General features: G+C 40.8%; 2 protein-coding genes and 1 long non-coding RNA gene across 5 annotated transcripts in view; 2 read left to right on the plus strand and 1 right to left on the minus strand.

Moving 5' to 3' along the window:
* Nucleotides 1–11,044, minus strand: part of Shn (zinc finger protein schnurri) — a 47,134-nt gene extending 36,090 nt beyond the window's left edge. For all 3 annotated transcript variants that reach the window (XR_012992294.1, XM_076312987.1, XM_076312986.1), the window contains exon 1: nt 8,935–11,044. Coding sequence is in view for 2 of the 3 variants with exons in the window: in XM_076312987.1 (XP_076169102.1) it covers nt 8,935–8,944 (10 nt within the window). In the remaining variant the exon portion in view is untranslated. The remainder of the gene's footprint in view (nt 1–8,934) is intronic.
* Nucleotides 11,045–11,202: 158 nt separating this feature from the next.
* LOC143147024 (uncharacterized) lies at nt 11,203–26,120 on the plus strand. The gene is made up of 2 exons (XM_076311840.1): nt 11,203–13,465; nt 26,109–26,120. Exon 1 carries the CDS (start codon nt 12,571–12,573, stop codon nt 12,940–12,942), a length of 372 nt encoding a protein of 123 aa, XP_076167955.1. The 5' UTR covers nt 11,203–12,570; the 3' UTR covers nt 12,943–13,465; nt 26,109–26,120.
* On the plus strand, nt 18,536–20,309 carry LOC143147483 (uncharacterized). Its single transcript, XR_012992269.1, has 3 exons — nt 18,536–18,666; nt 19,374–19,796; nt 20,240–20,309. It is a non-coding gene; the product is annotated as an uncharacterized LOC143147483 (long non-coding RNA).
* Nucleotides 26,121–26,520: the final 400 nt, after the last annotated feature.

The raw sequence follows: 26,520 nt of genomic DNA on the forward strand, positions 1-26,520 counted from the left end.
ATCGAATACATTTTCTTAAGAATTGTAATTTTCATAGGTGTGGTACATAACAACGATTAAATGTACTAGAACGAATATTCAAAACGTAAATAATGGTTTTATTAGAAACATTGAAAAATAATTTTCCATTCCAAAAGATACTCTTATGTCGATAAATCGAATCACGAATGAAGTATAAATTGAAAGAAATCGACACAAGTAATAAATGTTAAGGACACTCTAGATTTTATATTAGTGCTATAAGTTGTACAATATGAACACTTATTTACTAGTTGCTTGAACGGAGGAAAATTTATCTGTGAGCGATGATTCATCGATTTCTTGCACGAAGTACATATTGAGCGTGAATGTTGATAAATTTGTTACTATATATGGAATATATTTCTTCACATTTTTTCTTGCGTATCCCAAAAATGTGTAAATTATAAAATCTCACGCAGTTCCTTAGACTTTGAAAAATGAATAAACGTTAACGCACGTCTAAAAGTAACTATAATATTTAATAGGTATTATTTCAAATTATCACTTGATCTCTCACCGTTCAATAGAGTATAGAACTGTTGTTGAATGCTGAAACAAATATTTTGTACGTTTTACATACAACTGGTATACTTGGAAACGATATACATATTTGTATTCTTAAATATACACAAATTTACATAAAGTATTTAATATTCATGACTCTATAAACAACGCAACACCGAAATCTTCTTGGTTACTTTCGACGTTGAACCGTTAAGGGGTTAAAGGTTAAAAAAGCGGGACACAAGAATGATAAATAGGGACGCAGGGACGTTGTGAAAAGCTAAAATAGTTCAGTGGCAAAAAAGCAATAAACACAATTTCATTTGGTATTAGTTTTTTGAAACACGGTTTCAGTTACTTATAATTTTGAACAAAAGAAAAAAAAAGCAACAAAAAAGTATATTTTTATACATAAGCATGAATGTATATGCGATGTTGCAAAAGATAGTAATATATACAAATTTTTTAATATACCTTCGAATATTCTGTTAAATGATTTACTATGTTTCTCATTTTATCTTAATTTAAAACGAATATATGTACAATATTTTTCTTAAACGTGCCCCGCTTTTATAATTGTAAAAGAGTGGGTAAATACAGTGGACTTTGGAAACGAAGCAGAATATATAAGGTTGTTAATGAAATATTTACCAAAGCTTTAAAATCCATTAGTCTTTATATAATTTTTCACCTATGTACATATTTTAGCTTTATTTATACGTCGCTACGTAATTTATAACTCTACAAGTGTCAAGTACGTAGTATTAAATTTCAGGAGAGAATCAATTTCTTAAAATTAAATGTGTTTTTCAATATCGACGATACTACTAATTATTAACGAACAATTGTAATTCCCCATCGAACGTTTCGAAATCCCAGAAGACTTAACGCGTCGAGAACATTTTTGGTCCACTGCACCGTGGTAAAAGAAAGATGTATGTACAAGCCACATCGGTCTGCAGCCTATTTCTGGACGAGAAGCGCTGGGCTTGGAATGAACCGTACCAAGTAGCGATGGACATTCAATTTTCTTTTTTGCAAGCCTTCGGGTACTATAACGTTTGGAAACGTTGAAAGTCTTAACAATCTCGAAACATAAAATCTCCGTTAACAGTTGAGCAACCGAACGACTTACGGTTAATTCCGAGGTTGTTAACCGTATAAAATAAGCACATATTTGTATCGCTAAAATAAAAGTTAAAAATATATCCAGGCCGGTCCCTTGTCGATGTATCGTTGAACGGTTAGATCTACCGAACTGTTAAAACGTTTGGAAATAATGAAAATATACGAATGCGTGAAATTTGTATGCGCAAGTATTTCAAGCGAGTCAAAATTGCACATTCTTTTCATCGCTGGTTCGAACGTTGGCCCGATTTTCCATCGAGTCGTGTGACGCATCGGGTCTTCGAGATCTTTAAAATTCGTTACGATCGTTAATTTCCAGAAACTGCTGGTCTCGAGTAGCGTACGAAGTGACGCGAAAGTTTCGTTTTACGTTCCAAGTGGACATTGTCAGCGATGTTTCGTACGGTGCTGCCACCGGCAGAGAAACGGGAGATTCCCGCGATAGGCAAGTGAGTCACGCGTGCGGCTAGGCTCGCGCGTCTGACGAAGCGCCTCTCTCATCCTCTCCGGTCTGACGAAGTGCCAACACCCTCCCCGCGAGCGTCTTCCCCAAGCCAAAGCGAACACGGAGACGGTCGTCGGTTCCCCACTGCGTCTCCACGAGTCGACACGGCTCAACTTGGCTCGGCTTGTCTTGCCAGCCACGAGGAAACCCCGAGGCCCTCCTCGCCGCACTTGCCTCCTTCTCTTTGTCCTCCCGCCTCCCAAGCCCGTCCCCTCCACGAGTAGAAGCAGTAAACTCGACGCAGATTCGCGTCGTTCGACTTGCGCCGCTCCGATGGAGCGGTGAACGGGTGATTAGGTCACGCACCCCGTGCGTCTACGTGCCCTAGGCCGTTCACGGCCGTGTATCCACGGAATCCCCTGTTGTTTTTGAGAGGCACTGATCGCCTCGCTACCTATTATTACAAGCATTCTCTGCCGCGGTTTCTAACCTAGCGCCGCTTGGAATGCGCGACTTTCGCAACTCGCGCGGTATACTTTTATCCTCGTGCGAAACACGGCCGAGCACAGTTTTCCACTTGAATAAATTTAGAAAATCCTTTTTCAAAATCTCCCGACTTAATAGCGTTTTAACGGTGAACACGTTACCGCTGTACATTTTCACGGACCCCCCCGTTTCGTTGCCAACGTAAGCGCCATAAGCGACACGACCACAGAGACCGATTTTGCCCAGGAAATTTCCACGATGGATAAACTGAACCACGCTGGCAGATTACCGCTAAACGTTAGAGAGATACTCCGAAGATATAATACATCCTAAAAAGTTGAGCGCGCTCTTTATGCCATGTTTCGGTAGACAACGGAGTTTATTTTTTAAACATTGTGAAATTCGAACTCAGAATTAACGGAAGTGACTCGAGAGCATTGAAAATTACGAAATTTTCACACAATTATTCGATACTTACGAACCGTTTTCCTTTTCACTCGTATAGGTATTATCGTTATTCGAGTTTTCTAGTTCTTCGAATTGAAATTCAGTTCTGTACGTTACAGCGGGATCGATGGACAATAATTTCGTATTTCGTGACTCTTTTTCTTTACGAGTGTTTGATTTTCGTAATGTAAACGAAAAAATTCTTGATAAATTAAAATCAACTGGTCACCGATGCTTCGCCCCCACCACTTTACCACTCCGTGGCTCTATCTCCCGTCTATTTGCGCAAATCTGCAGGCATATATTCTTCGTCTCTCAAATAATGAGGCAAGCCGTGATGGCGTACAAGTTAGAGTCGTGTTCGACGTGATTCACAGTCAGGGAAATGGCCTTCAGCGTCCAATTGAATTCGATCCAACTATAGCGGATTGTGGATAATCATTAACGATTTTCACGACAAATCTCCGGTTTGTTCGCGGCTTAATAGCATTCAATGCACGGTAATGACGAAGTAGGTACTACTTGTGAATGGGTGATTAGGTCACGAGTCCCGCGCGCAGAATATCGCAGGACATTCACCGTCGAGAATCGTTCATTGTTTACGAGTAATTTACTCCTTATCGTCGTAAATGAAAGGCATCTTTCATTTGCCTTTCTCTTAATACGTACAACGACATTATCGCTTGAAATACGTTATGGGAAGTACCGTGACATTTGAACAGAAGACTTTGTTCGTTCATCGTTGAAATTATTAAAACTTTCCATCAAATATTTCTAACATCGCCAACGGTAAAAGAACAAGATTCGATTTTTCGAGAAATTCTCGATTACCTGTAACTCGTCGTTAAATGTTTCGTAATTGTCAAATAATAATATTATTATTACTTGGCATACACTTTATCGTACGATACATTTTAATTGTTTACTTCACTTTTTCCCCGAGCGAATTAATTTTAACATCAATATTAGGAGAATTATTTATTACCATGTTTGCGTCAATATCGAATTAAACAATTACGTATGCGTTAGAGTAATTCAACACGCAGAGAGATATTTGTATAACGCGTTTATTAACGTTTGTTTAACTCAGATAATTTAATCAGTGGTATTTCAATTGATAATCCGTTCTAGTACAGATATCACCGATTGCTCAACTTCGAAATAATGTTACGGTGCTATGTTTAAAGTTTCGAAGGATCGTATTAATTAAGAAAAAAAGAAAAAAGAAATATTTAACCTTCCGAATGGAATTGCGTGTTCAAATTATGTTCATTAACGGAAGAATCGAGTTACCATTGCGCTCGATAAGGTATTTCGATCGAAGAATACTACTTTTTGACGTTCGAAACTCGAAAGAAGAGTTAAACGTGAATTTGAGCCTGTACGTGGATTTGTTCGTATCTGAAATAAAAGTTACGTAGTGTCAGATCAACAACGGTTAACCTAATCTTGACTAGCAAGAATGTAAAACGTTGTACACCATAAAACATATCGTTTCCACTGCAATATACACTGGAATCGTGTAACGCGAAGAATACGTTTCGCGATATAGAAAACCGTGTTATACGAAACTCATAACTGATACAAAATGCGACGATACGTCGATCAGTGTAAAAAAGAACGATTCAACCAGTTCTAAAAATGTATGTAGATACATACCCGTATCGAAGTTTTTACACAACTGGAAATTCCCAGTGTTACTACGCTTAAAACTATCGCGTTATATGGGGGCCTACGGTACCACAGGTAATCCCCCTGTAACGCGTTCAATTTGTACTATGTACGCGTGAGTACAAATACGAAGATTCCTTTAAAAAAAAAAAAAAGTCAAATTGCTTTTGCTTCGAGCATTTTCAACGATTTAAAGAATCGATGGGATTAAAGTAAATATTTAACACTCTAGCGCTGAATATACGCGGTAAATAATACAACTTAACTTTAAACTTGCGACTTTCGCGAAAGCATCAATGTCTGTTTTCTAAATAATTCTAAATTTTGAATATTTATATTTTTCAATCCATTATCAGCCGAAAGATGAACAGCATCCACTACAGAGTATTGTGTTATCGTACACAATATTCGATTTAGCGTACACTTTGGTTCAAGCACGATGGAACGTGTATCTAATTAGCCTTGTTTATTCTTTTACTCGCATCGGGCATCAACGTCTGAAAATTCTAATACAGAAAACGTCGAAACAATTCTTCGAAAACTGGTTGCTATGCTACTGACGATCAGTTCGTTTAGAGTGTGTGCTCATGCAGAAAATACAGACTCCGTAAAACTTCCGGATCAGGTTGTGCTAATGAATTTCTCCTTCAAAGAATGTTTTACTTGTATTTCATACAGTCGAACGTCGACGGAGACAGACCAACTAGTAAAACATCTTTGCAAAGCTTTTCCCCGCGATATCCTACTGTGTTACATTTTTCCTCGTTAAATTTTAGTTTTGCTTCGTACTTGGAAACAACGAAAGCGAACAAAATATCATCATCGTAATGGTGATTTATATTTTATACAGGTAACGTACAAAGAAACTGTTAAACGAGTAACACAAAAAGGAAAAAGGAAACTGAGATCGAACCATTTTCTTTTTACATTTCTAAACTCTAACGAAACAACAATTTTTGCAAGAAGGAAAATACATCGAACGGAAACTGCGAACGTAGCTCCAAAGATTTTGAAAAATGCATTTTGTGGCATGGAAATGCATTTCGGAAAATGCATTGCGCTCGAGGCGCGAGAAGTGACATTTTGTTAGAATTGGTTTCATTTCGTCGTCGAACAGAATGTAGAACTTTCTAACAGTGATGTGTACTCGATAAAAAGGTTTCTCTGTATATTGATTTCTCCTGCGTAATAATATCGATACAATATCTGTGACTAATTTGACCATTCAAGGGGCAATTTTGTTTGGCGCCGTTGTCGATCGTTCGCGATCAAAATAGTACGGAATCGAAACGATAGCGTCCCGGTTAAAATGTGAAAATGAAAGATAAGAGCAGCCAGCGATAGACGGAGCTGTAATTTACCTTTCTACGCAATGTGCGTAATATCGCTTATCGTTGGAACTGAAATACAGCAGCAAAATGAGAATTGTGCCGGTCCGTTGAAGCCGCCAAAGTTACAAGATCGAAAGTAGTTTCGAGGAGAAAAGCGAGTGCATTCAATCCTTTTAAGCTTATTACAAGGCCGTAACCGCTTTATGGTATCACTGAACGAATGTAATGAAGTTCTCTAGATTTATGACACGGGCCCCTCGGCCATTGAAGTAAATTTGAACAGCAGGTCAAATAAATTCGATTGCTCCGTCATCGTCGACGATAATTTAACATCTTAGCCGTAGAATTTCCAACAGAGTAGTTATTCTTTGGAATTTCTTCTTAATAATGTGTAATAACTTAAGTGGCTTAAAATTGTATCGTATTAGATTTATTATGACCTGTTTCTCTTCTAACAGACTTAGACCACTATTATTACCGTTACTCGGAATGAAAATTTGACAGACGACCATGTTACGTATCCTCCACCACCGCGCGTAACGACTTGTCGTTTGTATTCGACTTTGAAACAATTCGAAAGAATATTACAGAGGATTATTACATATTTAGCTGTTTCAAGTCGGTTTAATATCAAGAAAATTCATATTCGTTTCCCGACTGTTCGTCAAAGATATTTTTTCTTTTTTTTTTTAATTAATACATACGTATTACGTTTAACAGGTTTCATAAAAGTGGTATAGTTTTTGTTTTTTAATTACCGAAGGATTTCGAAAGATTCGCGTTCAATGAGATTCCGTGAGAGCGATATTCCTTAAAGTAGGCAATGATATACAAAATCCTTGTAATGTTCTTATCTCGGTTAACGTTTCGCAGCTGTCTTAGCAATTTCCACGAACTTTTTGCCAAAACTTCTCAAAAGCGCGTCACGTCGAAAACAACACACAAACTTCGCAGAATTTACTAATCGTTAATGAGAAGTCGTTCGAATCCGCGCAACTGGTGATAATTATCGGGACACATTAATCGAATTCCTCCAATAGATCAGTGAACAAAAAAGAACGCGTGGAATTTCGTGCACGCAATGCACGCGTTCCCGGTACTCAATGAACGACCCGTCAATAAATCGCATTCATTCAGAATTATCAAGAAGAACCGTATCGTAGCTTTAATCGACTTTCTTTGCTTCGTTCTTTAATATAATCTTGGTTGAAATACACATTCGGAAAAGTACGTCGAGCGAGTCAGCACGTAGAAAAATTTCTTCTGCTTCCCGTCCTATAAATACCAATGGAATTTGTTCTTAGAAGATCTATGACACGTGTATTTGCGTCGACGTAATGGAACTTGGGGAAACTCCTCCTCTCCCTTACTAAACAAGATTTATCGCGAGAAACTTTTCAAAGAATGCTTCTCCTTTGCTTCTTCTTTCCGCAAACTTGCAACTCAGGACGAAAGGTGTCCTTACATCCGACCGTTAATATATTTCTATTGTTTTAAACGATAATTGTTTTTAACTATAATTTTAGACAACCTCGATCGTACGCAACCGAAGAATTTACGCGCATCTGTTTCTACTCGGAACGTTACGCTGTGTCAAGATTGGAGCAGTCGAACGAATTTCGAATGCACTTTGCAATTCGGATGTAAAGTAGATTTTTCCGAGTACTTATTTATAGAAAACTGCCACATTCTTAAGATCGTCGTCAAAAAGAAATAGTAAAGAGAAAATGTGCTCCGTATAAAATACGCGTTCCGAATTTACAAGTGACCCAGAGCTACTGTGCTTTACATAATGCTTACAGGATACGAATAACGAATAACGCGATGATGAATCGCTTGTTTTAATTGCAGGAAGTAATAATTTTGTCGAATTTGTTACGTTATTCGATACGAAAGATTCCCATTGTGCAAAAGTATCGGTTACGAAAAGTATCCGCACGCGTGTAACGATGAAAAAATGAGTATCGATATTGAAAATAGCTAAGAATTTGCTTCGTAAATGTTTGCGTACGTTTCGAACGCTTTCGTTCGGAAGAACATGCCTGTCGTAGTAAAAAGAAATCGAAGCAAAAAATAAAATAGAGAAAAAGAAGTAGGTTACTCCGAGAAAAATTGTGAGCGGTTTCGTACTCGTTGTCCACTCGAGAGACAGACAAATCGAGAAGAAATTCCGAGAATTCCGGTCGGTCGGTCGGTCTGATCGTCCGATTTCGGATTTATACGGCGTTCGGAGTTCGACCGTTCGTGTCACCTATAAGCTCGGCTCGGCTCGGTGTGGCTCGGCTTAGCGCGGTGTGGCGCGTCGCTAGGTGTCTTTCTGGTGTAGCATGAAAATAGCCAAGCGTACTTGGAATATCGTGCGGCCTACGCGTTAAGCATGCTACAACGGCGTTCACCAAGCGCTCGCCAAGCGTAAGCGGGTGCGAGCGAGCGCGAGAGATTACACGACTCCTTCGAGGAGTGGGGACTACGTACGAGGGAAGACCGTTGAGGAAAAAGAAAGAAACAGAGCGCGCGAATACGGAGAAAGATAAAACATTCGGAGGGGAAGAAGGGCTGCCCAAGCGGAGACAGGTAGATAAATGCGGTTTATGGCGGGAAGTTAAAAGACGAACGACACTGTTGTCGCACCGTATCTTGTAAATATACGAGGTCAGAGACGAGAAGAGGGACAATTGCGAGAATCGCCTGAAGACAGACGGAAGGAGAGGTTAACAGAGAGGGGAAACAGAGACCGAGAAAGAATGGAAAGGGACAGCGAACAGGAGATTCCGAGAGAGGAAAGAATTCATACGCAGGAAAAAGACAGAAGGAGAGGGATTGATAAAAAGGGTAAAAGTGGGAGGGGGGAGAAAGAGAGATAGATTACTAGAGAGGAGAGAGGAGTAGCTCATGGTTCACCTGTCGTCATGGCAACGCCGCTTCGCCGCTCACTTGTTACTCCATCGGCATAGCTCGACCCTCGATCCTCTCGCAGCCTCCGCAGGAATACGAACGCGAGTCACGATCCATCGTAGGAGAGACCGTGATGCAGAAGCTTCTCTCTTACAATAATCCGCCGTCTCCGCAGAGATCAAAAGATGTCAGACTGACGGTGATGGGTGGAGAATCGCGGTTGGTTTCCACCCCTCGTCGTGCACCACGTTGTATCACAGAACACTTACTACCGATTTTCTCAATGCGATAACCGATCCTCGTTCGTTCGAAATTCGTTTTCATTCGCTGTTTCACTCTATCACTCTATACATCCTATACGTATATCTTGCATGCTTTCTCGCTAGACGATCACGACCACGATACTCCCGGATATAGAAACGTATCACAGAAGAAGCACAATAATCATTTTGTTGGAAGAAAATCAGAAAGGAGACACCCTCTCCGGTTACTCTTTATTTGCCCGTCCCCCTGGCGCGTACTTAAGCCGAAGTCACTCTTCTATTTTAAGCTCCACACTTGCCCCGTCGTCTGCGTCTCTTGGCTCTCCTCGCTCTTTCTTCTTTTCTTACAGGCGTACGAGCGACACAGAGAGACGCACACGCACTATCTTTTTCTCTTTGGTACGTGGTGGGACACAGAGTCGCGACTCCTCTCTCGTTATCCACTTACCAGCGCGTCAATCTGTTTGCTATGCAAATCCCGTCCGACCGGTGCTGACGTAGACGGCAACACCAACGCAGAAACGGGTCCGTCGACGATATCTCCTACTAACACATTTAACGGTGAGCAGTTAGTCATTGCCCGCGAAGCACACACGTAGAAAATATAATTGGCTACCACGACGGACCACGCAGCAATTCCACACGGGGTCTCCTTTAGCCCCACTACTGTTCGGCAACACCGATACCAAGCCCACTACACAACTGTTACCACCACCAATACTCCTGACAGATACTGGTGTTGTTACTACTACGATTACTACTGCCAGCAGTAATATCACCAACACATCGACGACACCATGTCGGTAAACGCACCGCAAACTCCACAAACGAATTCCCCTTACGACTTACACGTCTTCGCGACTCTTGCCTGACGTCATTGGCGCCTAATCGCGACGTATTTCGCGTACCACTTCTTCGCGTACTTCTGTCGGACGTACACCTCGTGGTTCTCCCGAACGATAGATCTTTCCTCGATCCTTCCTCCTTTTTCGCTTCCTTCTCTCACGTGTATCGACAGGACAAAGAAGTTACAGAACGATTTCAGCAGTTTCGCTTCAACAAGTATCCCACTTTTTTTTTTTCGCATCAACTTCCTGTCGTGAAAGCGATATAAAGTTACAGAAATCAGTTTCCTCGCTTCGGTGGATTGTCGGTCTAAAGCCAACAGAGACGGCGCTCCAAGCGGACAGCTGTGATACACTGTAGCGTTACGATTTCTCACTCATTCATTCTCGATTCGTTCGGCAAGGAATTGACTCGATCCTCCATAAGTTAGGATCTCCAGACGCGTGTCGCGTATCGAGCGTTCGATCCGCGCCACTCACTCCGCACGGACTCAAATCGCTTCCCACCACGTTTACTCCGTTACTACTCATCACTCTTCCTGCAACATAATTCCCGTTTGACGGCACTGCACGCACTTTCCATGCTCCTCCTTAATCGCCACCACTACTATCACCGAGTCTGTTCCCACCAAAAGAAGATCGTCGTAGTGTGCCGTGTTGCGAAACGGATGTGCACTCTCCTACCGGGTTTTCAACAAGTGATCGCAGTAGCAGTAACAGCAGAAGCGGCGGCGGCGGCGACGACGAATCGGTAGCTCGTCGTTCCAGGGTCGTTCGTCGGCGTATAGGTGGCACAGCACGCGCATGCTACACCTCCTGACAGCGTTGTTATTGTTGCGTAACTGGCGGCCCGCTAAGCCGAGTGTGCTGCTGCCAGCAGCCGGAGAGAGAGAGGTCGCGACAGCGAGGTAACAGCCAGCAGCCGTGGGTGAGCCAGTGGGCGAGTATCTCCGAAAGAGCAGTGAGTGTGCGAGCAGTGCGCCGTCTGGCGTGGCTGACGACAGTCTACTGCCTTCCGAGAACCACGAGGCGATTCCGTGTATCGAACGCGCGCTGCCGAGCCACTGAAGGGATGGACGCGGACCATCGGGGTGGGGGATCCTGTAGGGACGAAAGGGGAGGGGACTCGACGCTGAGACGAGTGTAAAGCTCCGTCCACACGCATTCGTCTTTCGAAACGCTCCTGTCCGTGCCTCGTTCGTGACTTATAACGGTTTCTCTGCAATAGTTTATATCCGATCCAACTTTCTCGGGATTCCCTCGTATTATTAGAGACTGTTGCGGTAAACATTATAACAGCGGAAGCATCAATCGAAAAGAAACGAAATTAATCATTGCCGTTCAATTACTAGTTTTTAAACTGCTACGGAAAAATTCATCTCGTTTCCGAACAATGGTAACATATTTCTTTTCCCGCGTAGTTAACACTTTCATCTTTAGTAATTCGTAACTGCGAAGAGTTTGTTCAGTGTTTTCGAAAGTATAACCGTTCCGTTCTTTTTTTTTGTATTCAACAACAATAACGATGTTCTCGACTCCCTAGTTCAATATTTACTGCAATTATTTCTATTTTTTCCGTTTGTTACGCGTTCACTAAATCTTTCAACGAAAAATAATACCGCGAATAGAGCGCAACGATCGCTGTTACGTTTCGCTTCAACGGTTGCTTTTGTTTTAGAAACTTTATAATTTTATTTGAACCGGAGGTACCTATCGTACGAACTCTAGTTTTCTAGTTTACGTAAATTATACCGCTGTCGTTCACACGTTCCAACTTACCTAAACAAGCCAGGCCCGTGTGGACAGGCTTTAACGTTGCTCGACACGAGAAAGTTCAAGCCTGCGGAGAGACAAAGTTAGCGATATTCAGCCAGAATCCTCAGGGACGCACTCTACTACGCTCTCTCTTGTCTATGCCTCATATTTGAAGACGATAATGAGGCTTTTAACCGTGGCCTTGTGCCGCTGCAGCATGTTTAAATGGAAAATCGAGAAAATACCTCCATTCGTTCCGCGGCTTCTTACGTCACACGGATTTCCTGATACGATATTCGATGGACTTTTCTTTGCCGTCATCGCATGAACTATGAATGAGATGCACAGAGCCTTTACAATTAAAATCGACTTCTTGTAGTAGTTTCAGATGTTTTTCACCGTTTAATTACTTTACGAAGATACGGTAATTGTTCCGTTCACGTAACCATTCTGACATTTTTACCCGTCGTTTCGATACAGAAATTCAAAACTCAAACGAACGACAAAAATAACACTGATTATTAAACGTTGCGTAATTTATACGATAAAAATAAGTAACCGATTCTAATTCTCGTTTGTCGGCTTAAATTCGCGGTAAATTAGAAACGATGTTACACAATATATAAAACGCAATACGTATCTGCGGATTGCAATGAACGACGCTATTGACCATTGTTTACAAATTTTCTATCGTTTATTCTGACCTGAGTCAAACTAATCGATGGTGTAAAGGAAAAGTGATAAAACAGGGCCGGGATATTTTGCGGCGAGGCGTTCAAATGCGTCCTGTTATAAACATTGATACGAAAGTAGGGAGAGCAGTAGACAAACAGGAATCCCTGGTGATAATCTGGCTTATCTATTCCGGATCTGTAAAGCCAAGGGCAGACGCAGTCTTCCTGGGTGTCGCCACGGCTATGTTTCGTCTTCCCGTGCAGGGGGACGCTGTTATCTGGCAGATACATACAACCTTCTTCTCACGCGTCTGCCAGTCCCGGAAGGACGGCCTTCAGGGAATTGACCTCTACGAAACAGCTCGGGGAAGACGATCGGAAGAAAATACTAATCATGAAAGTGAACAGGAAATGGAAAGGAGCGGTTGCTCGGGGATATCAATGTACTTCTTATTGCGGTTTACGTTACTTATTTAATGCCACGCGCGCCAACGAAAAATATTTACACAAATTTAAGATTAGATGCGACTCGAAAGAAGAAACATCGTACAAATCTCCACCTAAATCGCTTCAATGAGCAATCGAATTGAGCAATAATTGAACCAATTTCGTCGAACATTCATCGCCGATTTCGAGCCAATATTTGTCGTGGTAATTATTATATTTTATGAGTCATAATTATTTTGAAGAGCAAACACGAGTAAATTTTGTTTTATTTATTTTTATTTAACGCCTTTATTACGCATGTGGGTAAGAAAGCATGTTTCAGCTGAGACACTGTTAGTAAAAATCGCACAATAGTGGTGTAATTGTATACACAGTCGTGGTATAATTGTGTACACAGTTGTGGTTCCGAAATATACTGCATACAACGTTTGAATAAAAATGTTTTGCCATTAAGTGTGGGTATTTTATTCTTGGGCTCGTATCTCGTTATCTACATGCGTTGTACGATAAACAATAAGTTGAATATATTGATTTGGAAATCAGATATACATATGTAAGTACATGTGATTTTTCGACGAAGCTAATTAATTATTTTTTACTCGTGAAACGGGGAAATCTTTGTATTGCGTCTTGTTGTCGATAGCAAACGAGGCAAGTAGACGAAACCGAAGTAACGCAAGTGGTTGAATTTCGATTATTGATTCGTCGTTCTAAATCCGAAATGTTAATCGTTGTATCACAGGGACGATAAATTTGCAATCAGAATACCAAGATTCCCAAAATTTTGAAATGTTTGCAGGTCCCGTGAATAACTATATGACAAACTATAGAAGTTTCGTTGAGAACCGTACGACATTTAAATAGTTTAAACGAAAATATATTAGTTTCGGTTATAGCTTCCATCTTAATCTTAAACGAAAATTCTAGATGAATTTCAGTCGCGACTGCTACCGATAATCTTGGATTAAATTTCGCAGGCAACGGTAATCTTAATTAAAAATCTTATATAAATTTTGGATGGGAAGATTGTGAATAACATACCGGTAATCCGAGAAATCGTAATCGTAATTATCTCTATTTTACCCGCTTCGAATAAAATGTAGCTGGCCAGTAAGTCGGTTATCATTTGTATTACAGAGATGAGTACATTTTCTAAAGTATAGATTTTGGCTCGTAGTGCGTATTGATATAGGCTCGCTCTTATCAGCGGGAATGGTATATTCTAACATGTCACGTGTTTCTGATAGAATTCGCGAAATTTCAGAACTACATGGAAATTCGGTAAATCTGGCTTACAGAAACAAAAACCTTTCCTTTTTCACTGCTTTCTCAGTTTTCTTTATTTCTTTTTTTTTCTTTGTTTCTATTTTCTCCAAGGAGAGTGGATTTTACTACAAATTCTTTCTCTTAATAAAAATGACTGTTTCATCCTGACATTGCTATTACGTTCTCAGAGTCGTAAATATAAACTACAAAGTGTACGGTCATTACGAATGCTCGTGATATTGTCCGGAATGAATGTGCCTACCAATTCAAATCTAATTCTTTTCTTGTTTTTATATTGGAAATTCTACAATTGGCGACCTACCAACTTGACGTTTCACTCATTTTCATAATTAATTACACTTTACTGTTTCCTTTCACTTATCTCGATAATAATAAATAAAGAAAACTGTGAATATTATAGTTCCCTTAACTGAGCATTTTTGCAGTAATTCGTTTATTTATTTATTCAATAACCGTTGATAACTAGGTATATTCTTTTACGACATTGTTCATTTTTATATTAAACAAAATTAAGGGATATTATTTCAACGATGTACGACGAGTTTGAATTATTTAACTCGATCTTCGAATAGATTCTTTACTCTTTAAATAGTCGTAGTTTTTTTTTTAAGTGTCGGTGATTTTGAAAGTTATCGCAAATCGATTTTGATCGATCTCGTGTCGTCGTGTGTATCACGGTGCAAGTATGTGAAAAACGCGGTAGAATTCAAGAGTCTGAAACCGTACAGTAAACTTCAGTGGGGAATCAATGAATAAAACGAAGTGACTTGTTGCGTTACGGAATCAATCCGTACAGTTGATTGGCCACGGAAAAACTATATAGTCGAGCGGTGTTAGGTATCAGATACGATCGATAAACTCGCGTAACTGGGAGCTTGCCTATACTCTGCGCGACACAATCGTTAATTATACCTTCATCTGATTGTCCTTGAATGATAAGCCACGATAATGATAGTATATTAACTGCTAATTGCATCGGAGGCCGAGCAGTCCCTTGTAATATTTTGTTAGAGTTGGTATAATCTTAATCTCTCCGTCGAAGTGGTCATGGAAACGTATAAATCAATTACTAAAACGTCTAAGATGATAATTAACACGCAACGAGTGTTCGATACGATTCATTTGTATTGCTGTGGATAAACTGTTAATTATTACCTCGGTGTGTTTTTACTGCGTCGATCGTAGTTGCTACTGGGATAAGTTCATCGTTATCAACAATTTTGTGCGATATTAATTACACGACCAACGAAGTGCGAACTATTTACTGTTCCTAATTGCTCGCTCCTCTTGGTGTTTATAAAGAACTCCAACGATTCGTCTGGAAATCTGTGATAAGTAATGAGCCACTTTTAAGTTTTACGTCAATGGCGAGCGAGATTGAATCAGGTGTTGTACCGTCAGATTCTGCAGATTGGCTCATATTTAAGCAAAACGTCAAATAAATTCCCTTCTCGCGTCAACCAAGTATTATCTACGCGATAATACTCTCGCCAAAGTTCTCTTTCTACATTTTATTCTCATTTTCGATGGTAATATATAAAATTGATAACAATTGAGAAATATATACGAAAATCTAAATCGGAGAATACAACTTGAATGAGAATTGTCTGGAAATTTTCACGTTCACACGTGATTAAACGTCCGATGCATCGTAATTGCGAAGTAATAATATTTCATTATTCAAATTGACAAAACAGTGTTCCTAACTTATATTCTAAGATAGAATGTGTATTGTGGTAAATGTATACCGTCATTACGAAACTGATACTTCGGTAAAAGCATACTAATAACGCATTTGATCAAAGTCGCGCGTAATGTGACAAAAGAGTACATTTTCTTTTTAATTTATTTGAAATACACGTTCCGTTTTAAAGAACCGATGTGAACTTAAAATGTCGAAAATCGTGAGATTTCGCTTTAAAAACGAAAACTCTTTAACGTATTATTTATCGGTGCTTGAAATTATAACGTTCGTGTCATCGATTTTTTGTCGTTTCACTAAGAATAATGGACGTACTCTGGATACTAGATTTAAGCGATTCATCTTGTATACGCAGCGGGTCCAGTAGCGGATTTCCAAACAATCTCAGTCTTTCGGGTTAGTATATTTTCCAGTGCAATAAACCCCGAGAATATCGATTAATTCGATAAGCGATTGGCACGAGGAGTGTGGAGGTGTGCTTTGTTTGTTTAAAAACTTTCAGAGGGTAGCTCGATGCTCCTTGACAATTTCCTGTACGGACGACGCTGTACACGGCCCTGCAGAAGGAGCAATAAGTGGCACGCGTTTGTAGTAGTAAAACGCGGAGAGAAGCGCGACAAGCTACATATACAGTGTCCGTGTGCATGCGCAGGGAATCCACATGTTAGTGACTGCCATGTGACGCGAGAAGATCGTGCACGCTTCGCATAGCGATGGGATCGATTTGCTATCGAGATTCATGGAAATGTACCGATTTTTCACGAGTTCCCTTTCAATCGAGATAACTTCCTTCTTGTCCCCGCGTACCGAGTATCCTTCTCGCGTGTCCGTTGCATCGCGCAAAATGGTTCTACACGGTTGAGAAGGACCGAAAACAAAATCGTAATACAAAATAAGAAACATGTATTCGAAAATTGACCGTCTTCTTCCAATGTCTCGTTAGAAACGTGCGCCTAAAAATGAAGTACAAGCGTACCGTATCGTTTGAGCTCGTATGAAGGTAACGTGTATCAAGTTCTCGTAATGTTTACGTTTAACAATTTCTTACGTTCGACGAGACACGTTGGAAGTGTCTCGGTAAATCTACCGGGACGTCATTCGGCGGTAAAGGCATAGGGTAAAGTATTTTCTATTGAAAATATCGTTTGGTTAGGATCGAGGAGCACACTGTGGATCGAAACGGTTCTGTCCGCAGTACGCGGATTCACAGAAGGCTCTAGCCGCGTCCCGACCTCCGATTGGTGGAACGCGCGTGGCCAATCGGGTGTCGGGACGCGCCCTAGCGCCTTCTATGCATCGTTCGAATCGTGCGCGCGCGATATCCTTTTGAATCAACGACGGATCAGTCCCATCGCTAGACGCGTGGAGTACGCGTCTCCTTGCGGCCCTCAGGACGTTGAGGCAACGAGGGGAAATCGAGCAGCGTAAAGAAAGAGGGGGCAGAGCACAGGGAGGAGTAGAACGGCTGGGCATTTCGTGGAATGTCCCGTCGTCTCGGGCGAACAACAGTCGGACTCCTCCGGAACTCCGATCGAGCACAGGCCTGAGTCTTCTGGCCTGACTGGTTGGCTGCTGGCTGGTTGGTTATTCGCTTCTACAGGCTTGCTCAACTTGTGCGCTCCCCGTTGCAGCTTTACGCCGGCTCGGCAATCAACGGTCGAGACCTCCGTTTCCTCGAAGCACTATCTCCTTCAGCTTCCTCCCTCTCTCTCTCGGGCTTTCTTCGTCCTTTGTTCTCATCGCCTCTCTTCATCATCTTCCGACACGTTTTTTACGGCCCTCTCTCCTCCTCTCTATTTCTGTATTCCTCTAATAATTTTTATTTTACGTTTATCTCCCTCCCACGGACCTTTCGTTCTATCCCTCTCCCCGCGATGCAGCTTCTGTTCCTTCGATGGTCCCTCTTTGTCTCTCGTATCCGGTTCCTTTTTTCCTCGTTTCCCATTTCTCGCGAACCTTTTTCTGGTTTTACTATTTCAACGGTCTTTCTCGTTCTATTCTCGCCTCTCGAACACTCCTTCCTTGTCTTCTTAGAATTCCTTCGTTTCCGCTGACTACATATTTCTCGGTGTTTGTTTTCTTTTATTTTCTGGATTCGAGTCTTTTTTTACGAAGGAGGAGGTAATTTTTAGCCACCATCTTTGTCAAATACCGGATAGCGTGTACGGTAAATTGTATCGAAAATTCTCAAGGTGTGCACACTGAGGCGGTGTCGGTACGATTCTTTAACCGTCTACGATACTTAACGGAGTAACATAGAAAAAGGAAATTTAAAATAACGTAGAATATACGATGTGCAAGAAGATTTCTAGAATCTGTGTCACGATAAATTATTGCACGTTTAAATTAGTTAAGTCCCTGCCATTCGTTTATCTTTACTTTCGAATACGAATTTAAATACAATTTTCAACATTGGGAAACTCTTTAAACTTCTCAAAAAGGACTTTTTATACATATATGTATACAAGCATATTAAAAGCAGAAATTGCATTAAATGAATACACGTCTGAACTAAGTACATAGATTCACTGTCGTGTTTTGGTAAAAGAATAATATGCTTCTTTTGATACAGTTGGGCATTTAAATGAAAAATTGACAGTTTAAAAACTACTTAAGTCATAATCGAACGGATGTACCCGTAGCTGCAGGAAATTCAACAGCGAATTTTCATTAGGAATTTTCACTTTATCTATGAAGTTATCTTCGATACAGTGATGCGTCCTGTTGTCAAGCGTCCAATCAGATCCTCGGACTGTTGCGCGCTGGTAAAACTTTCAATTTCTAATCTAGACTTTCACTAAATGTAATCTATGAATATATACATTTACCGGTAACAGTATTAATAATGTAGCGAGTATATACTTTTACCGGTGAATTCGATATACGTGTAAATTCACCATTAAACGTATACATTTTCTTCCTTCTTGTTTCTCTTGGGACGTATACAGAAAATTATTCAAATAAATTTGTCATTCGAGTCTTAATTTATAAAAAGATCGTTCGTACGAAACAGAACTTCCATTCTCAATTGCATACGATTGAATCGTTTCACAACGATTATCCCGCGCAATTTGTCCAGGTTGTACGTACAAAATGGTCGAATTCGAAGCAAACCGTGAAAAGGAAGAAACGATTTCGAGTACTTCGTGTTCCTGTATCGTCACGAATTTACGCGTATGCGTGCCCGCTCGGTAATCTTGGATCTTTATCGCGAGAAATCCCTCTTCTTGGTCGCGATACTACTCTCGTCCTATTCCGTGGAACTGTTCTTTCGACTCGACAGCCTCGTCGAGAGGAACTCGATGAACACCAGATTCCACGAGTTATATTCCGCTCGTGTCCGATATAAGAATTTCGATTTAAAACCGCCGTTGTCGTTCTTCGCATCACGTTCCGAATACGTAGCACGCTTTTACGAAGCTCACCGCGGCACGGTCTAGGAGCATGCTTGAAAAATTCTGACCCACTATAGGTGACCTAATGAGCATGGAAACCGGTCGGAATCAAATGGAACGAAGACATTCGCGGCATTCCCAGTTTCCCGGGAATGCTCTTTATTAAGAGTTCAAGCCGGACGAGTTCGTCTTATGGATTCTAAATGGACGTTGTACGTCGCGGGAGATTAATCGAGCGTTCTCTCGCCTCGTGGACATCACCATGGAACTGTCCACGAATCCCCGCGATTATCGGCCGCACCGTTTACCTGTTACGTTGAAACGCTAGGCGAAATCGCGCGACCGGACCGCTTATGCTCCTCGGGAGGACCTTGAAGCATGGAAACCGCAGGTGGAACGGATCCTCTCGTGCACCGCTTTCTGTACACCTGCTGGCCGTCCGTCTTCAGGGAATTCCTCGTCCGTCTCGCAAAGTTAGGCTCCTGCGATTCGAAGTAGAGGTAGGTACACTAACGCTCATAAGTATTCGTCCACCTCTGAAAGAAACATCGCTCGTTGAAATAACACCGAAACGAGTTCTTCCACGAGAAATTATTTCGGGAAAAATTTTAAACTTAAAGATAAAATACGTACGGCATAATTGTTTACAATTTCGCTTCCATCTGTATCGTAACGTTATTCTTGCAATTTCTGTGCCGTTTTTTTTCTTTTCATTCTGTACGAAAAATCCATTTCCTTGTATTCACGATTCGACCTATAGTAACGCAACGATACGCGAATAGGTGTTCGAGTTGTCCACGTACTTCTTCGTTCAAAAATTTCTCTTACCCCCTCCCCTTTCGAATCGTAAGACGCCCCCTCTGAAGATTCCCCGGTCTCTACATCGGAAGATACTCGTACATTTTCGTTGCCTCGTTTGTTAATACAGTAGTGCCCGCTTTAGTGTCCGCAGACGGGTCCAAATACGGACGCTTATCCGGGGCGGTGATTTCTGGGAATTCGAGTGAGCGAAGGAGAGGGGATGAGCGTGAACGAGACAGAGATACAGTGCACGTACGGACGCGGATTCGAACCTCGTGCGTCTTGTGTTTCACCACTCGACATCGAAGCTCTCGGCTCTGTTAGATTTCTAAGAATCGTCCAGGGATAGCAACGTACGCTAAAGCGGGCACCGTCGGTGCGTTACGTTTACAAAATTTCGCGCAACGTTACGACATACCCCCATTATCGATCCCTATGTTCAATCCTGTCGCGGATTATCAGATATACGTTCGGCGCGATTTGGTCGCGTTTCGTCGCAATCTTGAAATTTTCGCGCTACACGATCGATTATTCCCCGAAAGTGTATTTTTATTCGTCGTTCATCGGTATCTGGACGATTTCGGATCGTACGACCGATCCCTTTCGCCCGTATTTTCCTTTTCAATTCCCGTTCCCGCGCACCGAGTTACCTACGTGTTTCGTTCGTATCTGCGATGACTCACGAGACAAACATACTCGCGCGTGCGAATCGATGCTCGTCGAATTTGCAAGAACCTTCGCCACGATCCGTCGTATTGCGCACGGATCTCGCGGCTCTATTATCGAACGAAATTCCGCGAATGTGAATTGCTCGACGATGACTTTTGGCCACGTTCAACCTTCTGCGCCAGAGTCGGACTCGTCCGCGGAAGACGTCCCACCGGACTGCTTTTCGACACACCTGTTTCGCGACTGGAAGCTTCAATGGACACTGTCTTCCTCCACGTGAAATTGTAAACGAAGGTAAACACCGTCGAGAAATTGCCACGTTAATATAGCGCAACGAACACGGAAGATGACTTTCGACCGCGTGTTTACAGTAAGAGGCCACAGCTCGGTATAAAATACCTCGTGATTTTTCACGTTACGTGTAATCGGTAGGAGAAAATATCGACTCGCTGCGCGAATCGTTCTCGCGACTTGTTACCTCTTATTTGTCTCTTGGTCCGAACAGACCCAATAATTTACTTATTTGCTCGATGGAAGGGTAAGGTTTCGGTACAACGATAACGATAATTACAATAGACAGAATGAGAATGTTCGACGTATGCGCAAGAAGCGACGATGCAAATTAATAAATATGCATCGTCGCGTATAAATTATGCTCAAGCAAGTTGAGTAGGTAGGGCCCCTAATTGGGAATCCGTGGACCCCCACTGGAGTGCATTAGGTCCGTGTATGAAATTCAAGCGTCGTTATCAAAAGTTCGTGAAAGTACCCTCTAATTGGTCGCCAACGAGGCGATGTAATTCTTTAATGTTGTTAATGGTATCGATTATAGACTCGAGAACATCGGTCGAGCTATCGAGACTTATTTTTCGAGCAAGAGTAATCATTAAACGGTATTTTCCAATCGATGGTGCCAATACTGTCGCGGAATTCGTACGTAAAAGAATCACGTGAACTGTATACACGACTTGTAACAACTTATTCGCTCCCGGTTCGTGTAAGGGTGCTACGACGCGAATAACACCGAGAAAATTTGTGCAGATCGAGGTGCCGGTAAAATATTCATGTAATATCCTATGACTCCTATTTTTGTCCTGGCATCGTTCTTGACGCTCCAGTTCTTCGGAGGAATTCGTTGAACTCGGTCCTCGGCCCTTGCGAACAGGATAATTGGACAGTGAAGTGACAAGAGACAGATGCCAGTGGAATCGTATCCGATTCAGGTAATCATTCGAACGACGAAACGTATAATGATAATTGACCGATCGAACGATGGTCCGCAAAACAGACACCGGAAGATCAATCATCCTGTTCGAGCAGATTCATTAATATGCAACGTCGTATAGAGGTAATTCTTGGAAAGTGACCGATGCGATTATCTCTAACGTTCGAGGACGTGTGAAAAATTATGATCGTACAAAGAATATCTCGCTAACATGCTTACGGTCTTCTGAAACAAACCGTAGGCTCGATTTGAAAACAACTTCGAACCGTAAAACATTCATCGACGTCCGATTCTTCTCGAACCTGTTTCTTTTCGCGAACAATTTTCTCGCACGTTCTCGAATTTCGTGAACGCGTCAATCATTGTTTAAGAACCACCCTGTATGCGTACAGTGTACGCGACACTACTTTCTCGGAATTCCGAGAATCGTGCGATTCGTGTGTGTATTGGGGTGTTTGATGGAACAATACGCGAGAAAAAATACGTCGATGAGTTTCGCGCGTAAATGTTATTATTATTTGGGACAAATGTACCTCGAGCCTTTTATTTCCATAATTCGTTACTTTCTCGAACTACATCGTGAAATGTGGTCATTTAATTTGGAATACACTTGATTAACTTTCGAATATAGTTTACGTCTTCACTGTAGACACTATTCGTAGGGAAGATACTAAGGTGATTTCTTTCGAACGATACACGCTGCATTATACTACTCTTTGTCGTTCGTTTCTGCTAAGGTCTGCAGAAGAAACAGAAGTTACTTTGAACTTGTACTTTTAAGCGTTTTTGACATTCCCACTTGTGTTAAATGCGTTACCCTTGTTAGAGTCCGATCCAATATTTGTCAATATTCATTTGTAACACTGTTTCGAAGAGAAATGCTTCTTTTACGAATTAGGGGAAGAACTATTTTAGCATTCCAATTATCGAGAAATGGTAATAATAATTTAAATCGATACTCGTCGAATATTTAACGTTTGAATATTTGAACGGTTTTCGTAGTTGATAATTTTTAAAACCAAGTTATTTTGTTATGCAGTATACGTGACGTAACGGGGGCTGCCCCCTTCTTTCGAATCAATAATGTAAACATCAAATTTTAACTCAGTTTGCGCAGAAATAAATTTACCTTTGAAGTATACATCGATTCGTGACCGAGTGTTTCGAAGCCAATTTGTAAAAGTTGTAGAAAATATTAGGTTGTTCGGAAAGTGATTTCGTTTTTTCTTTTTGGCGAAAATGAAACACGATTTTTTTAAAGCGCGTAAACATTTTATTAAATTATGTATTCTCCATTTTGGAAAATGAAATTACTTTCCGAACAATCCAATGTATAGGGGTACTGAAACGTTTCGAATAGTTTACGGAAAGTATCGCAATAATTAAATACAAGAGAGAGCAAGGTGTATCGTATCGTTGAAAAATGAAGTCTGAGCGTTTCAATTTGAATTATGTACTAAAAAAATGTCTGCTTCTATTGTTTCAACGACACAGAAGTCTTGCGTGATCGCATGTTTCGATTAATTTTTTATAATCTTCTCCTGTACTATAGTACTAGGATAGTAAGCTCATTTCAGGATTATTTACATTGCTTTTCAAATACAGTCCACGTATTCTATTAAAGTACCATTTCACTTATAGATACGTGTACTAATCTTGTGGATACTCGAATTAGATGTTCTATATAAGGTTTGGTTCTACTTATGGATACGGATATTATTCCTCGAATTAATCGATGCAAAATTCGAACATACACGTAACATCAGGTTTCGATACTATTTGTTATACGTTTGATCACGTCGGTTATCACCAGCCTCGACGCAACTCGTTCGTTTCAATTTGGCCCGATTACATTAATCTTTATTTCGTATCTTTGATGCACGCTTCGTATGATTTTTGAATATTATATTTTCCTTTTGTAATTATCATTTTCGAAAGAGTGTGTCGCTGTAATCCAAATAATCTACAAATCGATTCTACTTGTTCTCTCGTGCAAGCTTCTCTCCTTTTGTCGTTCGAAAGAAAAATATCGACGATTTCAAAGTCTCGTTGCAACATCATTTTGTACGATCATATTCCTCGCTTCGAACCGTCCAAAATTCGTCCTCTTTAGAAGTTTTTCATCTTCAGAAGCAAGGAAATCTAAATGTAGTTAATAATACCTATTTTTCAATTGAAATCGAACGCAAGGAGAATTCGTATTAGATATATTCCGATTTTCAAATCAGAGAGAGAACTTTTTCAAAATCTGTATCTTTCGTTGGTGAGAAACGTTGGTAAATTAATTCGGAGACAGGAAACGATCATAGGTAAAATTGAGAGAGGAGAACCTTTTAAAAATCTATATCCATAAAAAAACGTTGGTAAATTGATTCAGAGACGGGAAACGATATGTAAAATTGACCACTCGTCGAACAATAAACATTCTTCGCACATCTGTACACATTTCCATCGAATAAAATTTACTTAAACAAATACACCCAACGCGCAGGCGCGCACCCAGGAAAAATGAAAATTCGCGACAATAAGATACGAAAATTCCTGCATTTCGTGAGATGGCCCTTTTTGTTCGTTGTTCGTCTTTTATCCCGACTTCGTCCTTCCAGTGGTCTCTGTCTAAAGATAAATTCGTAGCTCCGTCTCTGCCAGCGAGGAAGATACTTCTTTTCTCCATCCCTTTCACAATGAAACCGCGTTTCTTCGCTGCGCCTCATTTTCTTCCTGCTGCACACTTAGCTCCTCGCAAACCCCTCTTGTTTTAACTCGCGGCGCCACGTGCCCGAGGGAAACGCGAGTACGTAGGGTAACGACATTTGCATTGAAGATGAAAGAAGCAGAAACTATGCTCGCCGGTGGACATAGGCGTCACATTCGTGGAACACGATATAGAATTACTCATAGAAGTTATACAGCAACGTTATGCAAAGGTGAGTCAGTAATTACTCGTAATATAATTCTAAGATCTGTTGCAATAATGATACCCATGCACGAAAACGCTCGTATTTCAGGACGTATAACGCTATACTTTAATGTGTTAATTTCTATTCGCTAGCCTAATTGCATCCTGCAAACGGAGACAAGTCCGATGTGAAATATTATAGATTCACTTTTCTTCCTGCCACGCTCGCCGATGATTCTCGATGAAATTGTAGTTGCAAAATTGCACACTTTTATTCGAGAATTTTAATACGATTTTACATACGGCTGATAACAAATTTAACGATGGCGTTCGATGTTACATTTTCAAATTTTAGAGAAAATCCCAACTCGGTGAATCGTAATGTTTTCGAAAACATGTTTTGCGTTCGATTGCGACGAAATCGTTCAGAATGCTTAGTTGACCTCAAAGGGTTTCGCGTTGCAATTGTCGGGTTATTCGGTGTTCTTCGAGGTCTCGAATTTAGCTCCGTTGCTATTTATAATTTTCATTCACGATTCCGTCACGAATCGTACACGATTTCTGTATGTTCTTGTTGTCAAATGCTCTAAATCCGTAACAAAGCTTCGTCTATACAGGGGTCTATAAAACTGTAACCGGTACGAGTGGGCAGTTACATCCCAAAGGGGTTGTTTGTTATCCCTTTAGCGTACGCTGTGTGCGGAAATCCGGTGATCACGTTAACTGCGTATATACGCACGCAGTTGAATAGAAACAGTTAAACAGGTCGTTGAGACCTACAGTTTGAGGTGTGACTCATTAAAAAACCGTGTTCCCACGTCTGACCCTGTCCTCGTCGATTTATAACGCGTACGTGACGGAACTTCTATTTCCGAGATTAGCGAAAGTCGACTTCAAAACATTGCAATTTTAACCTGTGATATATCGGGACATTTCGCATCGTTGGGTGTATTTGTTGAAGTAAATGTTATTCGATGGAAACGCGTACAGATGTAGAAAGAACGTTAATTGTCCGAAGTGCGGTCAACTTTATGTATAATCGTTTTCTGTCTCTGAATTCATTTACCAACGTTTCCTTGTAGATACAGATCTTTAAAAAGTTCTCCTCTCTCAAATTTGAAAATCAAAGTGTATCTAATATAAATTCACCTTACGTTCGATTTTAACTGAAAAATAGGTATTATTCCTCTTGCTAAAATTATCTTTAACGATTACTAGGAGACTGAATATAAACCAATGATGGACGTCGTACGGTCCGAATCGGTAAGAATATATTTAGGTATGTTTATACTCGGACGAAATTTCGTACAGTTGAACGCGCAGAGGTTAATATTTAAATATTAAATATTCGCGTATTGTACTCGCAAAGAATATTTCGAAATCGAATGCAATGAGATGCTGAAACTGTGACCAACTAGCAGACGATTGATGACGATTACTCGAGAATATGCAGTTCGTGAAATAAATGACTCATGAACCGATGTAAATCTCAAAATGGACGAATCTGCGAAATCGATCTGATCACCGGAACGAAATAAAAATGTAATCGCGTATAATTTCACGTAGCCACAGTCGAGATGAAATTTTGTTCGTTAAAAGCAATCGATGTTACGTCTGTTAAGAGATTAAG

Source organism: Ptiloglossa arizonensis, chromosome 5, assembly GCF_051014685.1.
Source record: "Ptiloglossa arizonensis isolate GNS036 chromosome 5, iyPtiAriz1_principal, whole genome shotgun sequence".
In the NCBI taxonomy this organism is placed as follows: domain Eukaryota; kingdom Metazoa; phylum Arthropoda; class Insecta; order Hymenoptera; family Colletidae; genus Ptiloglossa; species Ptiloglossa arizonensis.